Source organism: Coccinella septempunctata, chromosome 7 (assembly GCF_907165205.1).
Source record: "Coccinella septempunctata chromosome 7, icCocSept1.1, whole genome shotgun sequence".
NCBI classification, from domain to species: domain Eukaryota; kingdom Metazoa; phylum Arthropoda; class Insecta; order Coleoptera; family Coccinellidae; genus Coccinella; species Coccinella septempunctata.
The window spans coordinates 15,153,673-15,172,883 of NC_058195.1; the positions used below are offsets into that span (position 1 = coordinate 15,153,673).

The 19,211-nt window shown below is 35.9% G+C and overlaps 4 protein-coding genes and 1 non-coding gene across 5 annotated transcripts; 1 reads left to right on the forward strand and 4 right to left on the reverse strand.

Moving 5' to 3' along the window:
• Positions 1–332: 332 nt before the first annotated feature.
• On the forward strand, positions 333–3,647 carry LOC123317448. The gene is made up of 2 exons (XM_044903991.1): positions 333–630; positions 2,267–3,647. The coding sequence occupies exons 1-2, from the start codon at positions 591–593 to the stop codon at positions 3,271–3,273; spliced, it is 1,047 nt and encodes a 348-aa protein (XP_044759926.1). The 5' UTR covers positions 333–590; the 3' UTR covers positions 3,274–3,647.
• A 1,924-nt stretch (positions 3,648–5,571) lies between these two features.
• On the reverse strand, positions 5,572–11,371 carry LOC123317052 (trichohyalin-like). The gene is made up of 8 exons (XM_044903409.1): positions 11,085–11,371; positions 10,296–10,675; positions 10,099–10,219; positions 9,873–10,043; positions 9,679–9,800; positions 9,383–9,626; positions 9,017–9,181; positions 5,572–6,040 (listed from the first exon to the last, which is right to left on the reverse strand). The coding sequence occupies exons 1-8, from the start codon at positions 11,292–11,294 to the stop codon at positions 5,873–5,875; spliced, it is 1,581 nt and encodes a 526-aa protein (XP_044759344.1). The 5' UTR covers positions 11,295–11,371; the 3' UTR covers positions 5,572–5,872.
• Positions 11,372–12,682: 1,311 nt separating this feature from the next.
• Positions 12,683–16,510, reverse strand: LOC123316817 (trichohyalin-like). The gene is made up of 4 exons (XM_044903059.1): positions 16,344–16,510; positions 13,643–13,764; positions 12,927–13,170; positions 12,683–12,868 (listed from the first exon to the last, which is right to left on the reverse strand). Exons 1-4 carry the CDS (start codon positions 16,350–16,352, stop codon positions 12,683–12,685), a joined length of 561 nt encoding a protein of 186 aa, XP_044758994.1. The 5' UTR covers positions 16,353–16,510.
• Positions 15,565–15,637, reverse strand: Trnam-cau. Its single transcript has one exon. It is a non-coding gene; the product is annotated as a tRNA-Met (tRNA).
• On the reverse strand, positions 16,507–17,450 carry LOC123317209 (trichohyalin-like). The gene is made up of 3 exons (XM_044903619.1): positions 17,224–17,450; positions 16,790–17,169; positions 16,507–16,732 (listed from the first exon to the last, which is right to left on the reverse strand). Exons 1-3 carry the CDS (start codon positions 17,392–17,394, stop codon positions 16,516–16,518), a joined length of 768 nt encoding a protein of 255 aa, XP_044759554.1. The 5' UTR covers positions 17,395–17,450; the 3' UTR covers positions 16,507–16,515.
• Positions 17,451–19,211: the final 1,761 nt, after the last annotated feature.

The window sequence follows — 19,211 nt, forward strand, 5'->3', positions numbered from 1 at the left end:
CTTATGGCATTTTGTCGATCTTTAAACGATAAATAACAATGACGTTAATTCAACGTTTTTTCCACGTTAATCGGGGTCATCTCTGATTGTGTTCGTTTGGGAATCCCTACGATAACCTTTCCACGAAAAGCCGGACCTGGCCCGGCGTGGAAAACATCGGTAGATTAGGGGTATATCCTATATCGGAACGAGCACCTGCCAAAAGTCTACATTCCGAGCTCAGCACGACTGTAACTTCTCACACTCCCAGCCCAGAGTCGAGACAGCTGGCGCCAATGCACGGCGCCTACGGTCCGCCTTCAACGTTTTACAACACAATATCCATGTCGACTTAGTGTTCTTTGGACCTTCGCGCTGGTAACTCGCTCGTAAATCGGCCCGCCAGGACCTATACTAGTCTACTCTACCGTCATTCCGAAACAATACACGTTCGCGTCAACAGTGTCTCCGACTACTAAGTGCAGCAACCATCTGGTGCATAGGAGTATAGGCCCTCGACTGTTCGGTGCACTGGCTCTCCGGAAAAGTTGGTTGGATCGTGTCGAAAAACAATAATTACTTGTGATATTTTAAATGCATTTTCTTGTATTATGACGTATGGTTTAAGGACACTCAGTTATTTCCCAGAAGGTAAGGATGTTAACGAAATATTTTTTCATTTCCTTTTCAATTTGAATTTTCTCACGGAAAGCTCATTCACCCTTTAAATTAAGTTTTTTTCGTTTAGTCAAAAATGAATTTGGACAAAGCTCAGACAAGCCAATTCACTTCTTTGCAAGCATACATAACTTTCAAAAACAGTAAAAACTAAGTAACAGAAAACACTAAAATTTTAGATAGAATTCACATATTTATAAGAGTGAATAATATGGAAATATTTCAATACAACAAATCAACCGACCAAAATAATGGAGTTTTTATCAGCATCTAAAAACGTTGCCGAATATTTATCAAGAAACTTTGCAACAAAGAATTTTCGATAACCTACCTGACGAACAATACAGAATTGTGAAACTAGCATCGAATGATATAAAGCGTATCACTACCAAAACACCTCCCTCATGACATAATATATCGATGCTCCTTCAGAGCTACCTTTATTATCATAATATCAACAAGCTTAAACTCGCATCTTAGAATAATTCAAGAAAAATAATGAGGAGGAAATCAATAAACCTCACTACGAAAAATGAGATTGAAATTTAATAATACTCAATAATCAATAAGAATAATTAATATCAAAAAAGTGATAAGCATGTAACGAAAACCCGCACGATGAAGGAAATTAAAAACAAATTTGCTCAATCTTACTGGAAAAAAATCCAACTGGAAATGATATAATGATCATATTATTATTTAGCCTCTAAGTACAGGGTGAGCAAAATTCGTTGTCTACTGAGGGGATCTCGAGAACTATAGCAGCTAAAGGAAAACGGATGACACATTCGTGACTAATCCAAATCTGAAAACAGAATCGCCCTATCATTTTCAGATTTCGAGTTATAAACAAAAATTGAGATTTTGACGATTCCGAAAAGTCCTCATAACTTTTTCGTCTTTGAAGTTACCGATGTGAAACTTAAACTTTCTTAGTCACTTTCATATGTAGAATCTACTGACAAACGATTTTTTTCCAACTGAAAAATATCAAATTCAATAAAAATTTGCATTTAAAAAATGAAAGTTCACCTAATGACTCGAAATGAAAAAATATTTTGAGCTCATCAGTGGATTCTACGTAAAAAAGTGCTTGTAGAAGGTTCAAGTTTCAGATTTGTAACTTCGAAGACAAAAAAGTTATGAGAACGAGTTACGAAATTGTCAAACTCAAAAACGAAGTATCGTAGGAGGCTGCGGTTTTCTCCATTCTTTGTTTCTCGGAAAATGAGCTCGGAAATGTGTAGACAACGAATTTTGCCCACCCTGTACATGACACTGCGATCCCGGGTGGATATTATTTCTTGCCCAAATTCGTATTTCCTCAACCTGTCATATCTCGCGAAAAGTGCGTTAGAAGTATGCCGTGAAGAGCATTTTTCATTAGGAGTAAATGCCGCAGATAGCGGTCACGTTCATTTTTATATTAATTCACTATATGACAGTCAAAAACTCTATTCAAGATACATGTCATTGCGGGCTTTTTTATAGAACTTTTCGAACTCAACAAAATGGTACTTGATCATTTTTCTATATCTCTTATATCCACTGTAACAATTCTTAGCATCTTGACACCGTTCGATATTTTCATTGATATTTTCTTTTCCAGATTTCACAATGTCCAAGCTACAAGACGCCGATTTCGGCTCAACGGAAGAGGAAGAGTTCTTCGAGGACATCCACTCGCCAACTGATAACAGCGAAGACAGCGTGGAAGTAAAAGTGACCCCCATCTCGTCGAGGAACAAGAGAAAATGCTCGGAACCAAGGAAGGTGCCCGAGAAATTCACTGGACCGCTGAAGAAGCGAATGTGCCTGAAGGTCCAGTCGGAGAAGCTTTCGGAAAAGCACGCAGACAGCGCCCCTTTTCGTCCTTGGAGCCCCAAAGGAAAACCAGAAATCAGCAGAGCGGAAGTAAACCAACAAGTGAAAACGGAAGAAAAAGATAGTGAAAGTAAAAAAGTTATCGAACCACGATTCGTGATGCCGCAAATTCCTGTTATGCATCCCTTCGGCTTCGCCAACCCCTTGGATCTGCCAAGGATAACGGAAGGTTATTTCAGGCCGCCTTCGCCTATTAAATACGAGCCTGACGAACCTGTAGCTTTAATTAAAAAGTGCCAAAAGACTGAAGTTATTGTTAAGAAGGAGCCGGAAGTCGTTTGCACCAGCACGTCCAGACAAGAACTACCCAGAGTGCCCTACCATCCACAAGCTTCTTGTATGAGCCAACAAGAAACGGAGAGGCTGCTTCTAACCAGTTCCGAAGCCTTTCCAGCCTTGAAAAGACCTGAAAGTTTATCGGGAAAAAGAGAACAGCGAAACTACAAAAACATGACGAGAGAAAGAAGGATAGAAGCAAATGCGAGGGAGAGAACTAGAGTACACACCATAAGTGCAGCCTTCGATACATTACGAAAGTCCATACCTTCCTATTCCCACAACCAGAAACTCTCTAAATTGTCCGTTTTAAGGATAGCTTGTTCCTATATAATGACCCTTTCCAACATAGTTAAAGACGACGATCCGTCGAAACTAAACGAAGGAGTGGATTTGATAACGAAAACCATACAGAGAGAAGGAAAATTACGCAAAAAGAAGGACGACAATGACTGAGCTTACAGACAACGATGTAGACAAGTGCCATATTCTTTCTCACTCCAGTTGATGTTAATCTACTTTTCAAGTATTCCTAGAATAACTTAAGAATTATTGTAGATAAACAAGGTGAATCTCAAAGTGCCAAATTCGGGATAATGAATATTGTCCGTAAGGTAAAGATAAAACGGTGACAATAATGTTGAAGTTCAAAATCTGGTCGATTAAAAAACGTTGTTCCTATATTTGTATGTTCGTCCAAAATTACTCGAATTATTTTGGAATAAGTCTTGCCAAAACTTTTGTGAAATTGTATAAATATAGATTTATTCGATATTGTAAATAGTGAATTGAGAATTTTATTTATTTATAAATATATACAGGTTGATGTTTACAAGTGTTTTATTTCGTGACTGACACGACAGAGGGAAAAATTTGAAGAATGCTTTGTTGTCTTCTGGAAAATTTTCGTTCCACATTTAGCTCCAGTTATTTGCAGGTGTTGTTGATTGAATGTTTTGAAAATAATTCATGAATGTATTGGAGATTTATCTGGAACGATTTCCTTGGTATTCATTTGCGGAAAATATACATTTCTCTGCATACCAGAAAATCTTTGTGGTGGTCGTACAGGGTGGTCTTAAAATATTCTGATAATGGTATCTATATAAAAATAATGGATATTTAAGTGATTTATTGCTCAATCAACGACTCCTAATCTATGAAGAGAATTGGGACTACTTAAGGGGTATATCGAGTTACACATGCTTACTAAATATTAAATTCTCATTTTAAGATCTTTAACAAACATTAACCAATTCGGACTTTAATTCGAATTCTAATTCAAATCAATGAAAAAATTCGAGCAGTATAAAGTGCAAAATATCAAGAGGTATTTGTATATCTTTTTTGTCAAAAAAAAACAGTCGGATAAAAATGAGTAGAGCAATAACATCGTATCGAGCAAATATTAGCGAGGATATTTAAAATTTGACTGTTTTGTGAGAAATGAAGTTTGTTGAAAAATCGGACAATATAGAGTAGGTACTCAATTGAAAACCACAAGATCGAAATTTTAATGATAAATCGCTACGGAGATAAGAAAAAACAAGAGAGAAGTGTCCTCCATGTCGCAAAGTACAAAATAATAATAAACAACGTATCCTGAATTATGATTAGAATCAGATTCTTTCATTTTCGAATTGGTTGATCATATTTCATTAATGAAATTTATGATACTCTGTTTAACATTTTCGTCAAAAAAGGTAAATTTGATGTATAGCATATGTACAACAAAAAACTGGAATTGTATAATTGTGGAATTATAAATATATTTAGAACTTTTTCCAAATGAAGAGTGGTTTGATAAGAAGAAAAAATCCTGTCATTCAATACCCTCCACGAAATATTTGAAGTTGAAAATAGAACGCCAATGACAAGAAAGAGCACAATTATTAATTGCACACCAAAAAAAAAACCAGCGAAAATGAGTATTTTGCTAGAATATCTGCTATCTGTTCATCTCAACGTGGTAATTCATTTTCAACCGTAAAAATGATCTAATGATCTATCTGAACTATCTGGAAAACCTATTGTTCACTCATCGGTATTTGAGTACTCATGTACTGGGTTCCACGAAATATTGTTATTGTTTACTGATACCGATAAAATATTGAATATGCATTTATGAAATACCCTAAAATTTTTCTGACAGCTGTTGGCGCCATCTATTAACAGAGGTGGCAATTAAAATCTTTCCTTGTATGTACATGTAGTAGGTGGCTTCTTGTCATCTCCCGTATAATTTTTTATTTGATTTTCAACCCTTATTCTGTGATGATGTGATTTTGAAGAATTGATTTTCAACGATAAGATTGTATAAAGACCACTTTATACAATGACGATACAGTGACTCTAACAAAAGAGTGAAGGAGCTGCCATCTATGCTTGACTTCGCGAAGGTTGGGAGAACGATACTAAAAATATACAAGGTTTCTTTTTAGAAACTAATAAATGAAGAACGATATCCATAGATGTCAGAGGCGACACCATATTCGGCACCTGAGGCATACCTCATAGATTAACTTAAATCATAGCCTACTAGTAGTTCTAGTAGTAGATGTGGCTCCGGCCTGCGGCCCTCGTGTTTCGCCTCGGACGTAGTTCGGGCCTGCGGCCCTCACGGCTCGCCTCAAATGTGGCTCGGGCCTGCCATAAAGTAAATCAAGTATCGGTGTGTTCTGTGGGGCCTGCGGCCCTCGCGGTTCGCCTTAGACGTGACTCGAGCCTGAGGCCCTCTAGGTTTGCCTCGGACTTGGCTTGCGCCTGCAGCCCTCTTGGTTCTCCTAGAACAAACTTGGGGCCGCAGAACTCGCGAAAAAAAATAGATTTTTTTTCCATCTACATATGTCACCGAGACCCTGGTCGATATATCGTCATAAGGATATCTTATATCTTGCGTCGAGTGTGACAATTCCTCTACTGAATTACTGGATTATTGTTTATGACTACGCCATCGAATAAAAGGTCGTTGCGTTTAAATAATTTTATTCGCATAATTTTAGAATAGTTTCCGAGGAAAGTTTTTTCTGATAGATATGAATAACCGTATAATTTCTCAATCCGTACAAAAACAATCTAGGAAACCTGATGAGTCGTTCTTATTGGGACAAATCCTTCTGTTGATTATCGGCAATTTCATTCCTTTTTTCGATCCATTCTCTTCCTTCTTCGTCGACGAAATTTTGGCTCTATCTGCCAACAAACTGTGCTTCTTCTTGTATTGCTGAAAAATTTTCCAAAGTTCTTAGCAAAGATTATAGAGTAGAAAGATAGGAAACGAAGTGACTAAAGTGATGTGAGCGCCATCTGTGTTTCAAATGTGTTTTTAAGGCCCTAAGACTGGTTAAAATATTAATTCGAGGGACATATGAAATTTTTTGAGATGTCAGATGGCCATTTTGATCAAAGAGGTTTATGAATGTTTTGATTCTCGTATCGCCTTTCGTTTATCAAGCTCGTTCTAGTTGCTGATTATTGAAATTTTGTCTGAAAATATCCTTCGAAAATTATTGTATGGTGAAAAACTGTGAATCAAATAAAACTAATTTTATTAAAGAAAATGGGAATGTAAGTATTAAAACTGGTAACATGTGACTCGGTCATTCATTGATTTTTATTTTCAGTGCTACGAAGTGGATAAAATTTTCAGGGCGTAAAGGCCTGCAAACATTACTGACTACACCATGTGCAATGAAAATTTTACTGCAAGTCGATTGAGAACTGTTCATCCACGTAAATTGTTGTATACAGGAAGCATACCTTGCATGAAGGACCCATTTAGGGGAAATTATGACTTTTATACGTCCATTCAAAGATTCTCAATTGCCTTCAATATATTAAGAAATGCAAAAGATTTATGGATTTCGATTTGTGAATCGGTTGACTGTCAAATTGTGGTTTGGAAAGTCAAAGTTTTATGAAACCTTCTGTGAGTGTTTTGTTCATTCATTAATCAGTTTGTATATTGTGTCATAAAGAGAACATACCATGAAGAAATCATAAAAAAAGCATGAAGAAATTATACTGACTAGCTTGAATACCGGACTTGTATACCTATGTAAGGTTTTTTTTCAATTGTGCTTCTGAAAATTTCGTAAATAATATGTAAGTAGCGGAAATGTGTATCCTATGACGGCAAATTGAATATTGGCTTAAATAAATTTCTGATATAAATTGTACAAATTCAACTAAGTTTATTAATTCGAAACGTTTTCACAGAAAAAACACCTTTGACGTAACTATAGCAGTTAACCATACCCTTGTGTCCGAGTCAAAGCTCTTTTCGTTGTTCATAATTTCAAATTTTTGTACATTTTTTATAGATTGCAAATAAAAATTTATCACATCCAACAGCGTATTTCATTGATAGCAATTGATTCCAAACAATGTTCAGATGAAAACTAACATCCTGGTCACAAAACAAAACCATCCTTTTCAAATCTATTATCCATCCTGTTCATTGGAGTTTGATAGATAATGAAAAAGACGAAGTTTTCGTGTCTGCTCCAAATTCTTTATTAAAAATTGCTACATATGTTTCGGCCCTTACAAAATTAGGGCCATCTTCAGGCATCTGCAGACGAATACAAAGATGTATGAAAACAGTAATAAAATAAAAGACAGCAACAGAAAAGTACACGGAAAGAGAAAACAACAGTACAAAGACAAAACAGTAAATCAATAAATATTGAGAGTCGAATTGTAAAAAGAAATTTAAGGAAAATAACTTACATGTTTAAAATTATAACCGAAGTTATCTGTCAAGAAAAGATGAAAGTAAACATGTCAAATTATCAGGGATCGACGAAGGCAAACAGAAAGAGCAGAAAGAAGCGCAGAAACCACAGGAAAAAAAAATGACTGAGTTTCTGTTGAGTGGCGAATATCGGGTTGTGTGAAATATCAAAATTGGGAGAAAAGGGGGAAGAATGGAATCGGAGTCATCGCGATGGGAGAAAGCCGAGCAAATGCGGACAAATAAGCAGTTCAGGGAACTCTTGCTGGGTGTTCAGAAGTTTAGTTGGGGTGTTGTGTTTTGCCTTTGTGATATGTATCTTCTCCAATGAGTCACATAAACTTCTGTTTTGAGGTAGAGACAGGATGCAGGGCTCCAACGAAGGAACGTGGCCGGAGTTCGAGAGGATGTGCTCCGCGAAAGTGGACTTGTTGGGGTTGTTGGTCCTAATGGCTCTGAAGTGTTCATCGATCCTTGTTTTGATGCTTCTGAAGGATCGGCCTATGTAGAAACTACCACAAGAACATTCTAGCCGATAGACTCCCATTCTCTCGACCGGGTCGACCTTATCCTTACCTCTGGAGAGGATTGCTTTAAGGGAGTTTTCAACTTTGAAGGATATCTGAATGTTAAACTGTTTTAGGTATTTTTGGATTCTCTCAGAAACCCCAGGAACATAAGGGATGCTCTTGAAAATTATGTTTTCGTCTGATATAGGGGTTAAGTGGGTGTTATGTCTAATCATGATCTTATGGGAAATCTTGCGAAAAGTGTTCTGGACCAAGTTCATAGGGAAGCCATTGTTGTGTGCTATTTGTAGTATAATATTGTATTCCGTTTCGTAATCTTCAGCGGACAATGGAGTTGTCAACAGTCTATAGAAGAAGTTGTTTTGTCGTCTCAACAAGATCAATATTGAAATTCAATACAAGGAATAGAATTCGAATTTCGAGCCCCTCAATTATAAAACAGAAAACTGTTATTGAACAGTTTTTCTGTATTGATAATACGTTTTCAGCGCCATCTCATTGTCAAATGTGTTTTCACGGGCCAAAATGTAGTCTGTTTTTAGCACTAGCGGTATGAGGCCGTTTCCTATCTTCCTACTCTATAATCTTTGGTTCTTAGATATTTCATCCATATCCAACCAAATTTTCCGGACTTGTAGTTGACCGAAATCCGTTGAATTGTAATATTTTTCCTGTTCAACGCTTGAATATCTAAACCCAATCTTTTAATTAATATCTGAAAATGGCATTTTCAATTAAATTTTTCACTGTCCCAACCTAAATTAACCTAACCTAACCTCAAAACTATTCCTTTAAATTGTCATTCAATTGACGAATTCCTCCCATTTTCCGAATAAAAATTCAGTGAGTTCTCTTGAGGCTTGACGCGTTAAAATCGTTGACAATACATATAACGTGGGCGCTAAAATAAACAGGAGCCTTTTGTTTTACTTACCGTGATTGCCAGTTGTATGGGATAGGTAGGTTTTCCCTCCGACTTCTGCTTGGCCAACATCTCCTCACCGTACTCCAAAAACTTCCTATCTTCTTCAGGAAAATCATTCCATATGAATGCATCTTCTTCCGCTTTTTTTTCAGCACGAATTTCTTCATTCTTTTTCTGAAGGCATGTTGAAGCATGTTTTATTCAAAGTAGATTTAACGAGGATCGAAGGAACTTAAAGCAAGATTTGGATTTGGCAATTGTGTTTGTGCGGAATAGTGCAGATCTACGAGGATATGCTTAATACTCTTTGGCAAAAACGTCGATCGTGAAAAATAAATTGTAAGTACATAAAAAGGCACTTCAAAGCGAACTTACGACCTGTTCATCTAGTAATCCCCTGTAATTATTCCTTTTCTTCAATTTATTTTCTTCTCTTCGCTCTTCTTCCTCTTTACATATTTCAATCAGCTTAATTCTGTTCAGCATTTGCCATTTACGCTTCTCTTTCTCTTCGTCTTTCTTCCTCTTTTCCTCTTGAAGAGCGTTCTCATAATTTTCTTTCCTCTCTTTCAGAAGTCTTTCGTCGTATTCTTCACGCATTCGTCTTTTCAGAGCATCGCTAAAAGAAGAACCAGAAAGAAAAAATAACAACAGATTGAGATAATTCACACGCTTCCTCCTTTTCAGCAACAGCATTGGCTATCCTTTGGCCTTCAGTGTCCAAAATCTGATTTTGAATCTCTTCGAGCTTCTTGAAAGCCTCCTCTTGGAAGTCTAGCCTCTTCTGGATATCCTGTGAAGAACTTACATTTTTGAAGACTGCATATGACTTACCATCTTCTTGCTTTCCTAAGTAAGCACTTACTTTCTTTTTCATAACTTCCCTAGCACAGTTGATCCTTGTTCTAGTGTCTCTGTAAATCTCACAAACTCTTTCTAATTCAGCATTTTGTTTCTCCTCAAGTTGCCGTTTCTTTATGGCTTCTTCCCTGCTGTCCTTCAGAATTTTCATTGAGCAACGTTTAGCTTTGAGAAACTGAAGATAATTAAACTTCAGCTAGAATTATACGTAAGTAATCATGGAGCCTTACGTCTTCTTCTGCGTTTTTCCTGATGATTTCCATTTCCTTTTTTTGCCTAGCTATGTCTGATATTTCTATTTCCAGATTTAATTTCTGTTCTTCTTCTCTGTTTTTCTGCTTTCCTGAAATTCTTGTAAGATTTGTTTATTTTCCACTGAGTATCTTTTAGCCTTCAATGTACCTATTCTTTTTTGAAAAAAACTTACTGGTTTTTCAGGAATTTTAGATGATTCTCTGCGGCAGTTCTCCTCTTACATTCTTTAATTAGTTCATTATCTTTGAATTCTTTATCTTCTCTGATTATTTGTTGCTCGAACTCCTTCCAGTCTTTATCTGCTTTTTCCTTTTCTCTAGTCTTATGTTCTATATTTTTCTCGTTGAAGTACAAACATTCGGAGAACAGCACGCCAGAATTTATATCACGCTGGGAGCCTCTCATAACAAATATTTTCTTTTTCACTTCTTCGTTGAAGATTTTTCTTTGTTCAGCTTGCCATTTCAAGACCTTGAAGTATTGTTCGACCCTGTCATCAGCTTTCTGTGCCAATCTTTGTTGTCGTTCCTCTTCTTTTTTCTTCCTCAAATTCTTGGAGATGAAAATTGAAAATGAAGGAACAATAAGTATTGATATTTATAGAAATATGTACCAAATATTCGATCGTACAAACTAACATCTGACGCCCTTTGTGTTGTACTACCACTTAACTATTATCTCTGTGACACGAAAGTGTAAGTACCAACAAACAATGAAGATCAGGATTGTTTAAGACAATCTTGCATTTTTTGTATACTATTTATATCCAGTATGTTACTCAGAATTTTGATATTTGGTAGTAAAAAGCAAGTTTAATAGCATAAGAAAAAAAATAAGTGGCATGAAATATTAAATTTCGTTTTATATCGTGCCTGAAAGGGTAGGCAGAGAATAAAATGGATTGATTATCTGGTACAATCTCATTGCACCTACTGATTGATTCTATTTTATTATGACCTACTTCTACAGAATTTTCCCATTGTGATGTCATAGCTCTGCCCTCATCTCTCAGGTATTTCCTGTGGGCTGCTTCCCTCTCCAAATCTTCCCTTATTCTCTCCTTTCTGTAGAGATGCCCAGTTATTCTGTCGAACACTTTTTTACTGGCATGGAGGGCCAGTTTGTGCTCTCCACCAGATCGTCCTTTTTCTGAATAATACCTGGTTTCCATCCTTATGAAAAAAATCAACAAAATGAGACAAAAATATTGAGCTAACGGAACATCTGAGATGTACTGTCACATTTGAGTTTTTGGGGATTTCGGCTTTTGAGCATCACATGATATACGAAAGCATAGAAGTTTTTTCGTTGTTCAATGCTTTGAATAATTCCGGGGCAATCTACAGGGTCTTCGACTCGTAAAAATATTTAAACAGTAGATTCTTGAGGTCGAATGAAACACATTTTTCTCTAACATTTTTTCCGATTCGGCCCTGATAAAAAGATATAGCCATTTTGAATCTTCAAAATGAGCTGTGCCACCCCTGAAAAAACCAAATTACATATCTCCAAAATAACTAGCTAAATATGTGACACAAAATATCTGTGGATATTTAAAAAAAAATTTTATTCAGACAAATTGACCAGTTTTTCAAATTTCAGATACTTTTTAATTTTTGAACGTCAAATTACTCGAAAACGGCACATTTGCGAGAAAATATGAAGAATACTTTTATTTTATGAAACGTCCAAATATTGATTAGATAGCGTCCAACTTAGTTTCAAGAGTTGGGTTTCTTTGAATTTTTGGTATTTTTGTTTTTGAGATCTTTTAAGCCGAGCCGATTCGGGAAAAATGGTATAGGAAAAAATTGTTTCTTTTGACCTCAAGAATCTACTGTTAAACTATTTGTACGAGTCAAAGACTCACCCTGTATATGTTCAATAACCTCTAATTGTCTACAGCCATGTCTGAAATAAGAATATTCTTTCGTAGTTAGTAAAGATTTTAAGGATTTAGGTTTTTATATTCATAGTTTTCTCTTCTTATAAAAATTAATTTTTCATAGTTTGAAAAAAAAATGGAAGATCCTCAATTAAACACAAATATTATCAATATCGACCATATCTCATAACTTTTATTGCTTTTTCACAAACTAATTATATAATAAATATATAATAATAATGATAATATAATTAGAAAGTAATGAAAATTCAAGATAGGCTTGAAATATTGCTAGTAACCTATGTTCTTATTATCTGAGCTTTTCTCTTAATATATATATATATATATATATAATTATAATTATAATAATTACGATGATTATATAATAAAAAGATAATATCATATAACTACAGAAAATTGATGCTTGGCTTAAAATAATCATTTATAATTTCCTATTCTCTAACCTCCTTCTCTAATGAAATGAATTTTTCCTTCAACTTAGGAGAAATATTGGTATATTCTTCCTGGAAAGTCAATGTTGCAGATTTTCTATCGAAGGGGGTTTCTCTTCTTCTCCTTTGTATGAGCGGCTGCGTTCTTTTATAATTCTGCAATGAAATCAGGGCACAGAATCAGCCATATTGTATTTTAAGCACTTTGATATTTGTGACAATCTACATCTGATGAATAATTACCTCTATTACTCTCTTGATTGGAGCAGTCGGCCATCGTTTTTGTTTGGCGAATCTTATAACCTCATCAGCGTAGCTAGTGAAATGGTCATCCTGTGATGAGTAACTGTGGAAGACATATTCCTCTTCGAGTTTCTTCTCGTGCTTCATCGTAAGCCTCTGCTCCTCCTGAAAAATTCACCAGAAATCACATTTGCCAGGATTCACAAGATCATGATTTTATTACTGCTTGACGGAGTAGTTCTTCGGCGTACTGTTTCTTCCGTCTCAACTCCTCTTTTTCGTTCGCTTCATCGAAGTATTTCATGGCCTCGATTTTCTTGTATCTTTCGATCATTTCCATACGCTTCATCTCTTCCTCTTCTTCAGTCTTCATCTTCTGTCGTCGTATGTCTTCTTTATAATTTTTGATTTTATCTTCGGCTGCTTTTTTCTGTTTCGCCACTGTTTCAGCCAATTTTTTTTCATACCTTCAGGACAAAATCGTGTTAATCAGTCTCAGTATTAAACTACCATTATATATATGTATAAATCTTGAGTATGCTCATTAAATGAATTAACCAATCTGCATCGTGAGTATTTAAATATTAGAAAGTGGAGCAAAGAAGGGGAAAGAAACATATATTCATGAATGATAATAAAGTATATGAAAAGATGAATGAATAATAATTGAATAAATAGATGAACAATCGAATATAGGTGATTAATTAGCATCTACGAAAATCACTTAATGCTTTCCTTGTAATCGCATTGGACACACAACAAGAATGACCATTATTTTAGTTTTTCAAAAAGTGCAGAACACTGTGGAACTCAGATTAGGAAATCTGAATTTGAAGCCTGGAAGGCTTCCAATGTATTACGAAAATAAATTGAGTGGGTGACTACATGCAAAGAGTGGTGTCAGTTGGAACACCCTATGTATTTAAAAGAATAACTTACTCGTTCTGATTCTTCCGTAGTCCATTCTGATAGATTGCCTCTTCGCTCGGTTCTGCGGATGGTATTTGCGACATATAATCAACATATATCTTTATATTTCTGTCGATGCGTTCATTGACATTCTGAAATATTAGAGTAACTATGAGGATTGATCCGCAATTTGTGACCCATGTTACGGAAATCCAAGATTACAAAGTACTAGAGCGCCATCTGTGTTTCAAATGTGTGACCCTAGTGACCCTAATACTGATCTAAAGATTGATTTCAAGGCCATTTGTAGAAACATATGATTCAGATGGCCGTTTTGGTCAAAGAGGTTTTGAATGTTTTGATTCTCGTACCGCTTTTTGTTTATCTAGCTCTAGCTCCTTCTTGTTGCTGATTATTGAATTTTTTGTGTACTTTCTTGGTGAAAACCTCAAAATATCGTTCGAAAATGATTGCATGGTGAAGAGCTGTGGATCAAATAAATATTAAATCTCGTAACAAGTGACTCGGTCAATGATTTTTATTTTCTGTCATTTGAGCAAACAGTAGTAGTTGGATAGCCGAAGAAGGAAATTCGGGATTTACTCGAGCGTCTCAGAGGGGACATACCTTGGACCCTGTAGAGGACCTCTACCAAAAATTAGACCTGTATATAGGGGGAATTGTCCAGGACAGCCTGTCAGAATAGTAAAAAAAAACCGTCATTGTACATACTCGAGCATGTCAGATTAAGATATATGTGGTTAATTACATGTTGAACAGTATATTCTCTTAATCTGACAATTTAAGCGTGTCGAAAATGTGTGAGAGGGCGCCAAAGTTGCAAAAAAAAGTCACGTGTACATTCTCGAGCGCGGTGGCATTTTTTCTTATTTTGAAGCTAATGATTCAAGAATAACGGAAAAAATATAAATTTTTTCGCACATTCATTATAAAAGTTGTAGAGCATAACATTTTCTAAAAATTTTGTCCCAAGCAATTTTTTCTACGTTCAAATATTTTTGAGATATAAGGCGATACATGCTGAAGCGAAAATTCACTCGTTGGAAAATAGTACATTCTACGGTTCAGTCACAGACAACACTAAAATTTTCGTGACTAATTTCGAAATTGTCATCATAAAAACACCTTGTCATTTTGACAATTGTAGATTAGACTGGGATTCTACATTGACCTTGCCCTTTCGCTTGTGTGGCTAAGCTTCTCGACCTTATCGCCCTCTAACTCGAGAACGGTTAAGAGAATGTAAAATTGCTTCAGACAAAAGTTGTGTAGAATTTTATTATCTACAACTTTCATGATGAATATAAAAACGATTAAAGGTAGAGGGAGAAAAATATTCGAAAATGAAGGATTTTTATCATCTTCAAAGTGTCAGATTAAGAAAACCCCTCCTGATTAGTGTCAGATTTATGGGTCAACACGTCTACAACACCCAGATTAACTATCTGTATGAAAATCTGACACGCTCGAGTATGTACAACAAGTAACGATTTTTTTTTACATTTTCAAAGGACCGTTGTGACCTTGCGTCACGTCCAAATTGTCAGTCACTTGAATAGTAGCTTCCTTTGGGTCCAATAAACATACCCTCCAAAAATCTGACACGCTGGAAGAAATTTTTTTTTACCATTTTCAACTCTTCCGTACGGCCAGTCCCACCGCGCAAACTGTCAGATAAGCATGAATTCATTATCAGAGAGTATGTAGACCTGACGATTTTTTTTTACATCTTTGAGACCCTGCAGACGCTTTACCAACCGCTGAAAGTGCATACATCATAGAACCTTTTTCTCTTTCTACCATCTAATCTTCAAAATCCACTAGGTCTCCACGACGCTCAAGTAAATCCGGATTTAGCATCGTCGGCTCCCCAACTTACACCATATTTATACATCTTGTTTTTTGATTCCAACGATGAAAATACAAAAAGTTGCCCCGGGTGAGGATCGAACTCACGACCTTAAGATTATGAGACTTACGCGCTGCCTACTGCGCTACCGAGGCCATGTCCACATAGGTTGAAACCCTATTTTCGAAGTGTAAACTAAGCTGAAAAAATTCCTTGCAGACGTTTTCCCACCGCTGAAAGTGCATACATCATAGAACCTTTTTTCTTTCTACCATCTAATCTTCAAAATCCACTAGGTCTCCACGACGCTCGAGTAAATCCCGATATAGCATCGTCGGCTCCCCAACTATAGTATATGTGCAGTGAACATTTGATTCTGATCGCAGAACAAAACCATACTTTTGTTTTGTAGGTAAGGAAGTTTGTTTTCTGGTCTCCACAAATTCATTTTGCAAATAATATACAACAAGGATATCGAATAATGAATATATCTTAAATTTTACCTTGCAATTGTCACAATCTTCACAAAAAGCGGAGTTTTCTTTACGTAGAGTCATTCATGCTGAATTCACTTATTTATAGATGATATAATAAGGAAAATTGAAGACTTCCTCGGAAAAACTGTTTACAAGAATCGAATTGGTTCAAAACCAAGTCAACATAACAAAACGTAAGTTTTTCTTTTTTGAATCTGATGAACTGATGAAAGTCCCTGAAATACACTGATACTGTGAAGTAGGACGTCATTTCTTTGAATTATAAAATTTCCTCGTCTAACAACAAAATTTGAACCATTTTCATTCATTCTTTGGTCACTAAACATGTTGCCTTTCGTTTAGTGACGAAAACCAAAAGCCTCACCTTCTTCATTTTCGCTTCAATATGGCAATTCCTTATAGTCAATGCGTTATTAATAACTTCGTTGATCCTATAGATTTCATCGTCCTGTCTTTTCTGGAGAAACCGTCGTTTTTCAGCATCTTCAGCAGCCTTTTTGAGGAGAGACAATGCCTTCTTCTTGTTGGATAGTTGCTTAAAAAATTTCGAAAATAGCAATATAATAGCCATTAAAATCATCGTTTAATCCAAGGTCCCATTTCAGAGTTAAATAACAGTTGAGAATAATTACCTGTTCTTTTTTAACTCTTTCCTTCTTCTCCAATTCCTCAGCCATTCTGAAAAGGTTCATTCGTTCTTCATCAACCAATTCTATATGTTCTTTTTGTTTCCTTTCACGAATATCCTGGTATCTGGATGAAACAAATTATTTTGCATAAAACGGGTACTTTACCGGAATTCATACATACTGTTTCCAAACTTCAGTCTTCAATTGATCCAATTTACACCTTCTGTTTTCCTCTTTTTCATAATGAAATTTGTCAGACGCTTCCCATTGACGCTTCAGCTGATTTATCTCTCTTTGTTCCATTTTCTCCTCGTTTTCTCTTATCTTCTGTTTAAGTTCGAGTTCTTTCCGTCTCTCTTCCAAAACTTGTGCTTCTCTTAAGGCTCTGGTTAATTCTAATGTGGGGCTCCTATGAACAACTGCTTCTCTCACATATTTCTTCAACATTTCTTCTCTTTCCTTTTTTTGATTTTCTCTCATTCGTAAATAATCTTCGAGTATAATTTTTTCTCTTCTTTCGCCATCTTTTTGTTTTTCTTCTAGACGTTTTGCTGCCGCTTCCTTGAAAAATGTTTCAATTGTTCACACAATATAGAATCAGTTCTGCTACTTTACCCTTTTTGTATGAGTTCCTGCAACTAATTGAGTACTCATTTCTTTCAGATACTTCAAATACGCTTTTTCCCTTTCCAATTTCTCCTGCTTTCGTTCTCCTTCGGTTAACCTATTCGTTATCGAATCCCATTTAGTTCTCGGTAAAATACAAATTCCTCCTTCACACAACATTGTAGCTATAAGACTTGTCACAATGATGTGCAATTTCTTGGTTTATATTTGTGACAGTTGCGTTGAATCGATGTTACTATGGCTCTTTCCAGCTGTCTTGTTGGTTGGCAACATGTTAATTTCTATCCTTCATTTCATAAAATGGGTTCTTCGCATTAAGACAATGGAAAATATTAGGAAGAATAAACTGATTATCCTCCGTTTTCTATTAATTGAATATCGATTATCATAGTCGGTATTTCAAGAAGTTGTCTTGTCCATGTCCACCATGGTCAATACTCCAAGTTCCTTGTCAAAGAATATTGATTATGCTGGTCTAGTGGATGGTAATAACATAATCTTATATTGTCAATATACTGGGAGATTTCGAATACCAGAAACTCAATTAAACTTATTAAACTGGAAGGCACTTAACCAGGCATCAATCCAGAATATATTAATGAAATCCAGCACTTATTGGCAATCAACGGTTAAGCAGAGGGATTGGACACTTTGTAACGATACTTGATTGTTTTTTAATAAAAATCAAGCCTCGTTTTAAATATCCGTTTCTCTGAATTTTCCAGTTGAAACAATGCAACACCGTCTGATGGAGATTTCAGTTTCAATATAGTTATTCCGTTTCATTTTGGAAATATTTTTCAGAATCCTGATTAATAAATTCAAATTCCGTATAATTGAAATTTCCATCATTAATCCGCCGTAAGAATCCAAAATAAAGAAAAAGTGTCTTTTTCTACAAGCGTGCGCGTTCAACCTTTTTCCCGCACGCATTCCAAGTTGCAAAGAGTCACTTTCCCAAAACGTGCGGGAAAAACGCCTGCTATTTCTTTCCCGCACGCATTTGCGTGCGGGAATGGATTAGCAGGGGTTTTTCCCGCACGCAAATATTATAGAATAAATTAAATTCTATCATGATTCTATGCATAGAACGTCAACGATGAGAAACCCATAGTAATGACATGCAGAATTACGTCTGTCATTATATATGAATTAATCAAATTAGATATGATCTGTTTCGTGAAATGGATATATTTATATATTTCAAGCGCTTGTAGAAAAAATATTGTTCCTAACTCTTGCGTAAAGTGTCTTGCCCGCACTCAACTGCTTACCCGAACTCTGCTTCGCATCGTTCGGGCAACGGCAGTTTCGTGCGGGCAAGTATCACTTTCCGCACTTGATAGGAAAATAACTATTCTGCATTCGGCGTTGTTTTTCCGTCCACAAAAACACACCGAATTCAGTATAAAACATCGTGGATTGCAGATAACGACAGTTTCTTTTACCGATAAAGAGATAACCGCCACCGGGAATATTCCTTCTGGGGAGAATATTCGAGAATTCCGAAATTTGAGTGCAATTTTGATCACGTGACCGTCCACATGTTGGAGAGTTAATAAATAGGGCCGCACCACCAGACGAAGATAATTCACGATTCATTATTATTCATTCGGTAGTCAATCTGCGATTCTGTATTCTAGATTCATTTTTCAGTCTTGATTCGGTTGTGATTCTGTAATTGATTCCTTCGTGACTCTTTAATTCATTTCCGCTTTAATTAAGTCTTTCTTCGTATTAGAGTTTCCTTTGCTTTTCTTTATTTTTTTTGCTAAGTGGTGTGACCGTACCGGAACAAACTGTAAGTCTTTTCTTGATACCGCATACTTCGTGATTCAAAGTTGCATTCTTTTATCTGTTTAATTGTGTTAATCCTTGTTGTTAATCCCCCTGTTTAACGCAGACTTCTGTCGCCTGGCTATCTGGTGACGGAAACCAATCGGCAGAAGTCTCGAAGTTTTTCTACTGGTAATGCT

Coding starts and splice junctions, on each gene's coding strand:
- LOC123317448 (XM_044903991.1), top strand. CDS start 591: ATGACGTATGGTTTAAGGACACTCAGTTATTTCCCAGAAG. Junction 631..2,266: donor ACTCAGTTATTTCCCAGAAG/GTAAGGATGTTA, acceptor TTTCTTTTCCAG/ATTTCACAATGTCCAAGCTA.
- LOC123317052 (XM_044903409.1), bottom strand. CDS start 11,294: ATGGAAACCAGGTATTATTCAGAAAAAGGACGATCTGGTGGAGAGCAC. Junction 9,801..9,872: donor GGGAAGTTATGAAAAAGAAA/GTAAGTGCTTAC, acceptor AGTTCTTCACAG/GATATCCAGAAGAGGCTAGA. Junction 9,182..9,382: donor GATTACTAGATGAACAGGTC/GTAAGTTCGCTT, acceptor ACATGCCTTCAG/AAAAAGAATGAAGAAATTCG.
- LOC123316817 (XM_044903059.1), bottom strand. Junction 13,171..13,642: donor CTACGGAAGAATCAGAACGA/GTAAGTTATTCT, acceptor TTTGTCCTGAAG/GTATGAAAAAAAATTGGCTG. Junction 12,869..12,926: donor AAGAACTACTCCGTCAAGCA/GTAATAAAATCA, acceptor TGAATTTTTCAG/GAGGAGCAGAGGCTTACGAT.
- LOC123317209 (XM_044903619.1), bottom strand. CDS start 17,394: ATGTTGTGTGAAGGAGGAATTTGTATTTTACCGAGAACTAAATGGGAT. Junction 17,170..17,223: donor CAGGAACTCATACAAAAAGG/GTAAAGTAGCAG, acceptor ACATTTTTCAAG/GAAGCGGCAGCAAAACGTCT. Junction 16,733..16,789: donor AAGACTGAAGTTTGGAAACA/GTATGTATGAAT, acceptor TGTTTCATCCAG/ATACCAGGATATTCGTGAAA.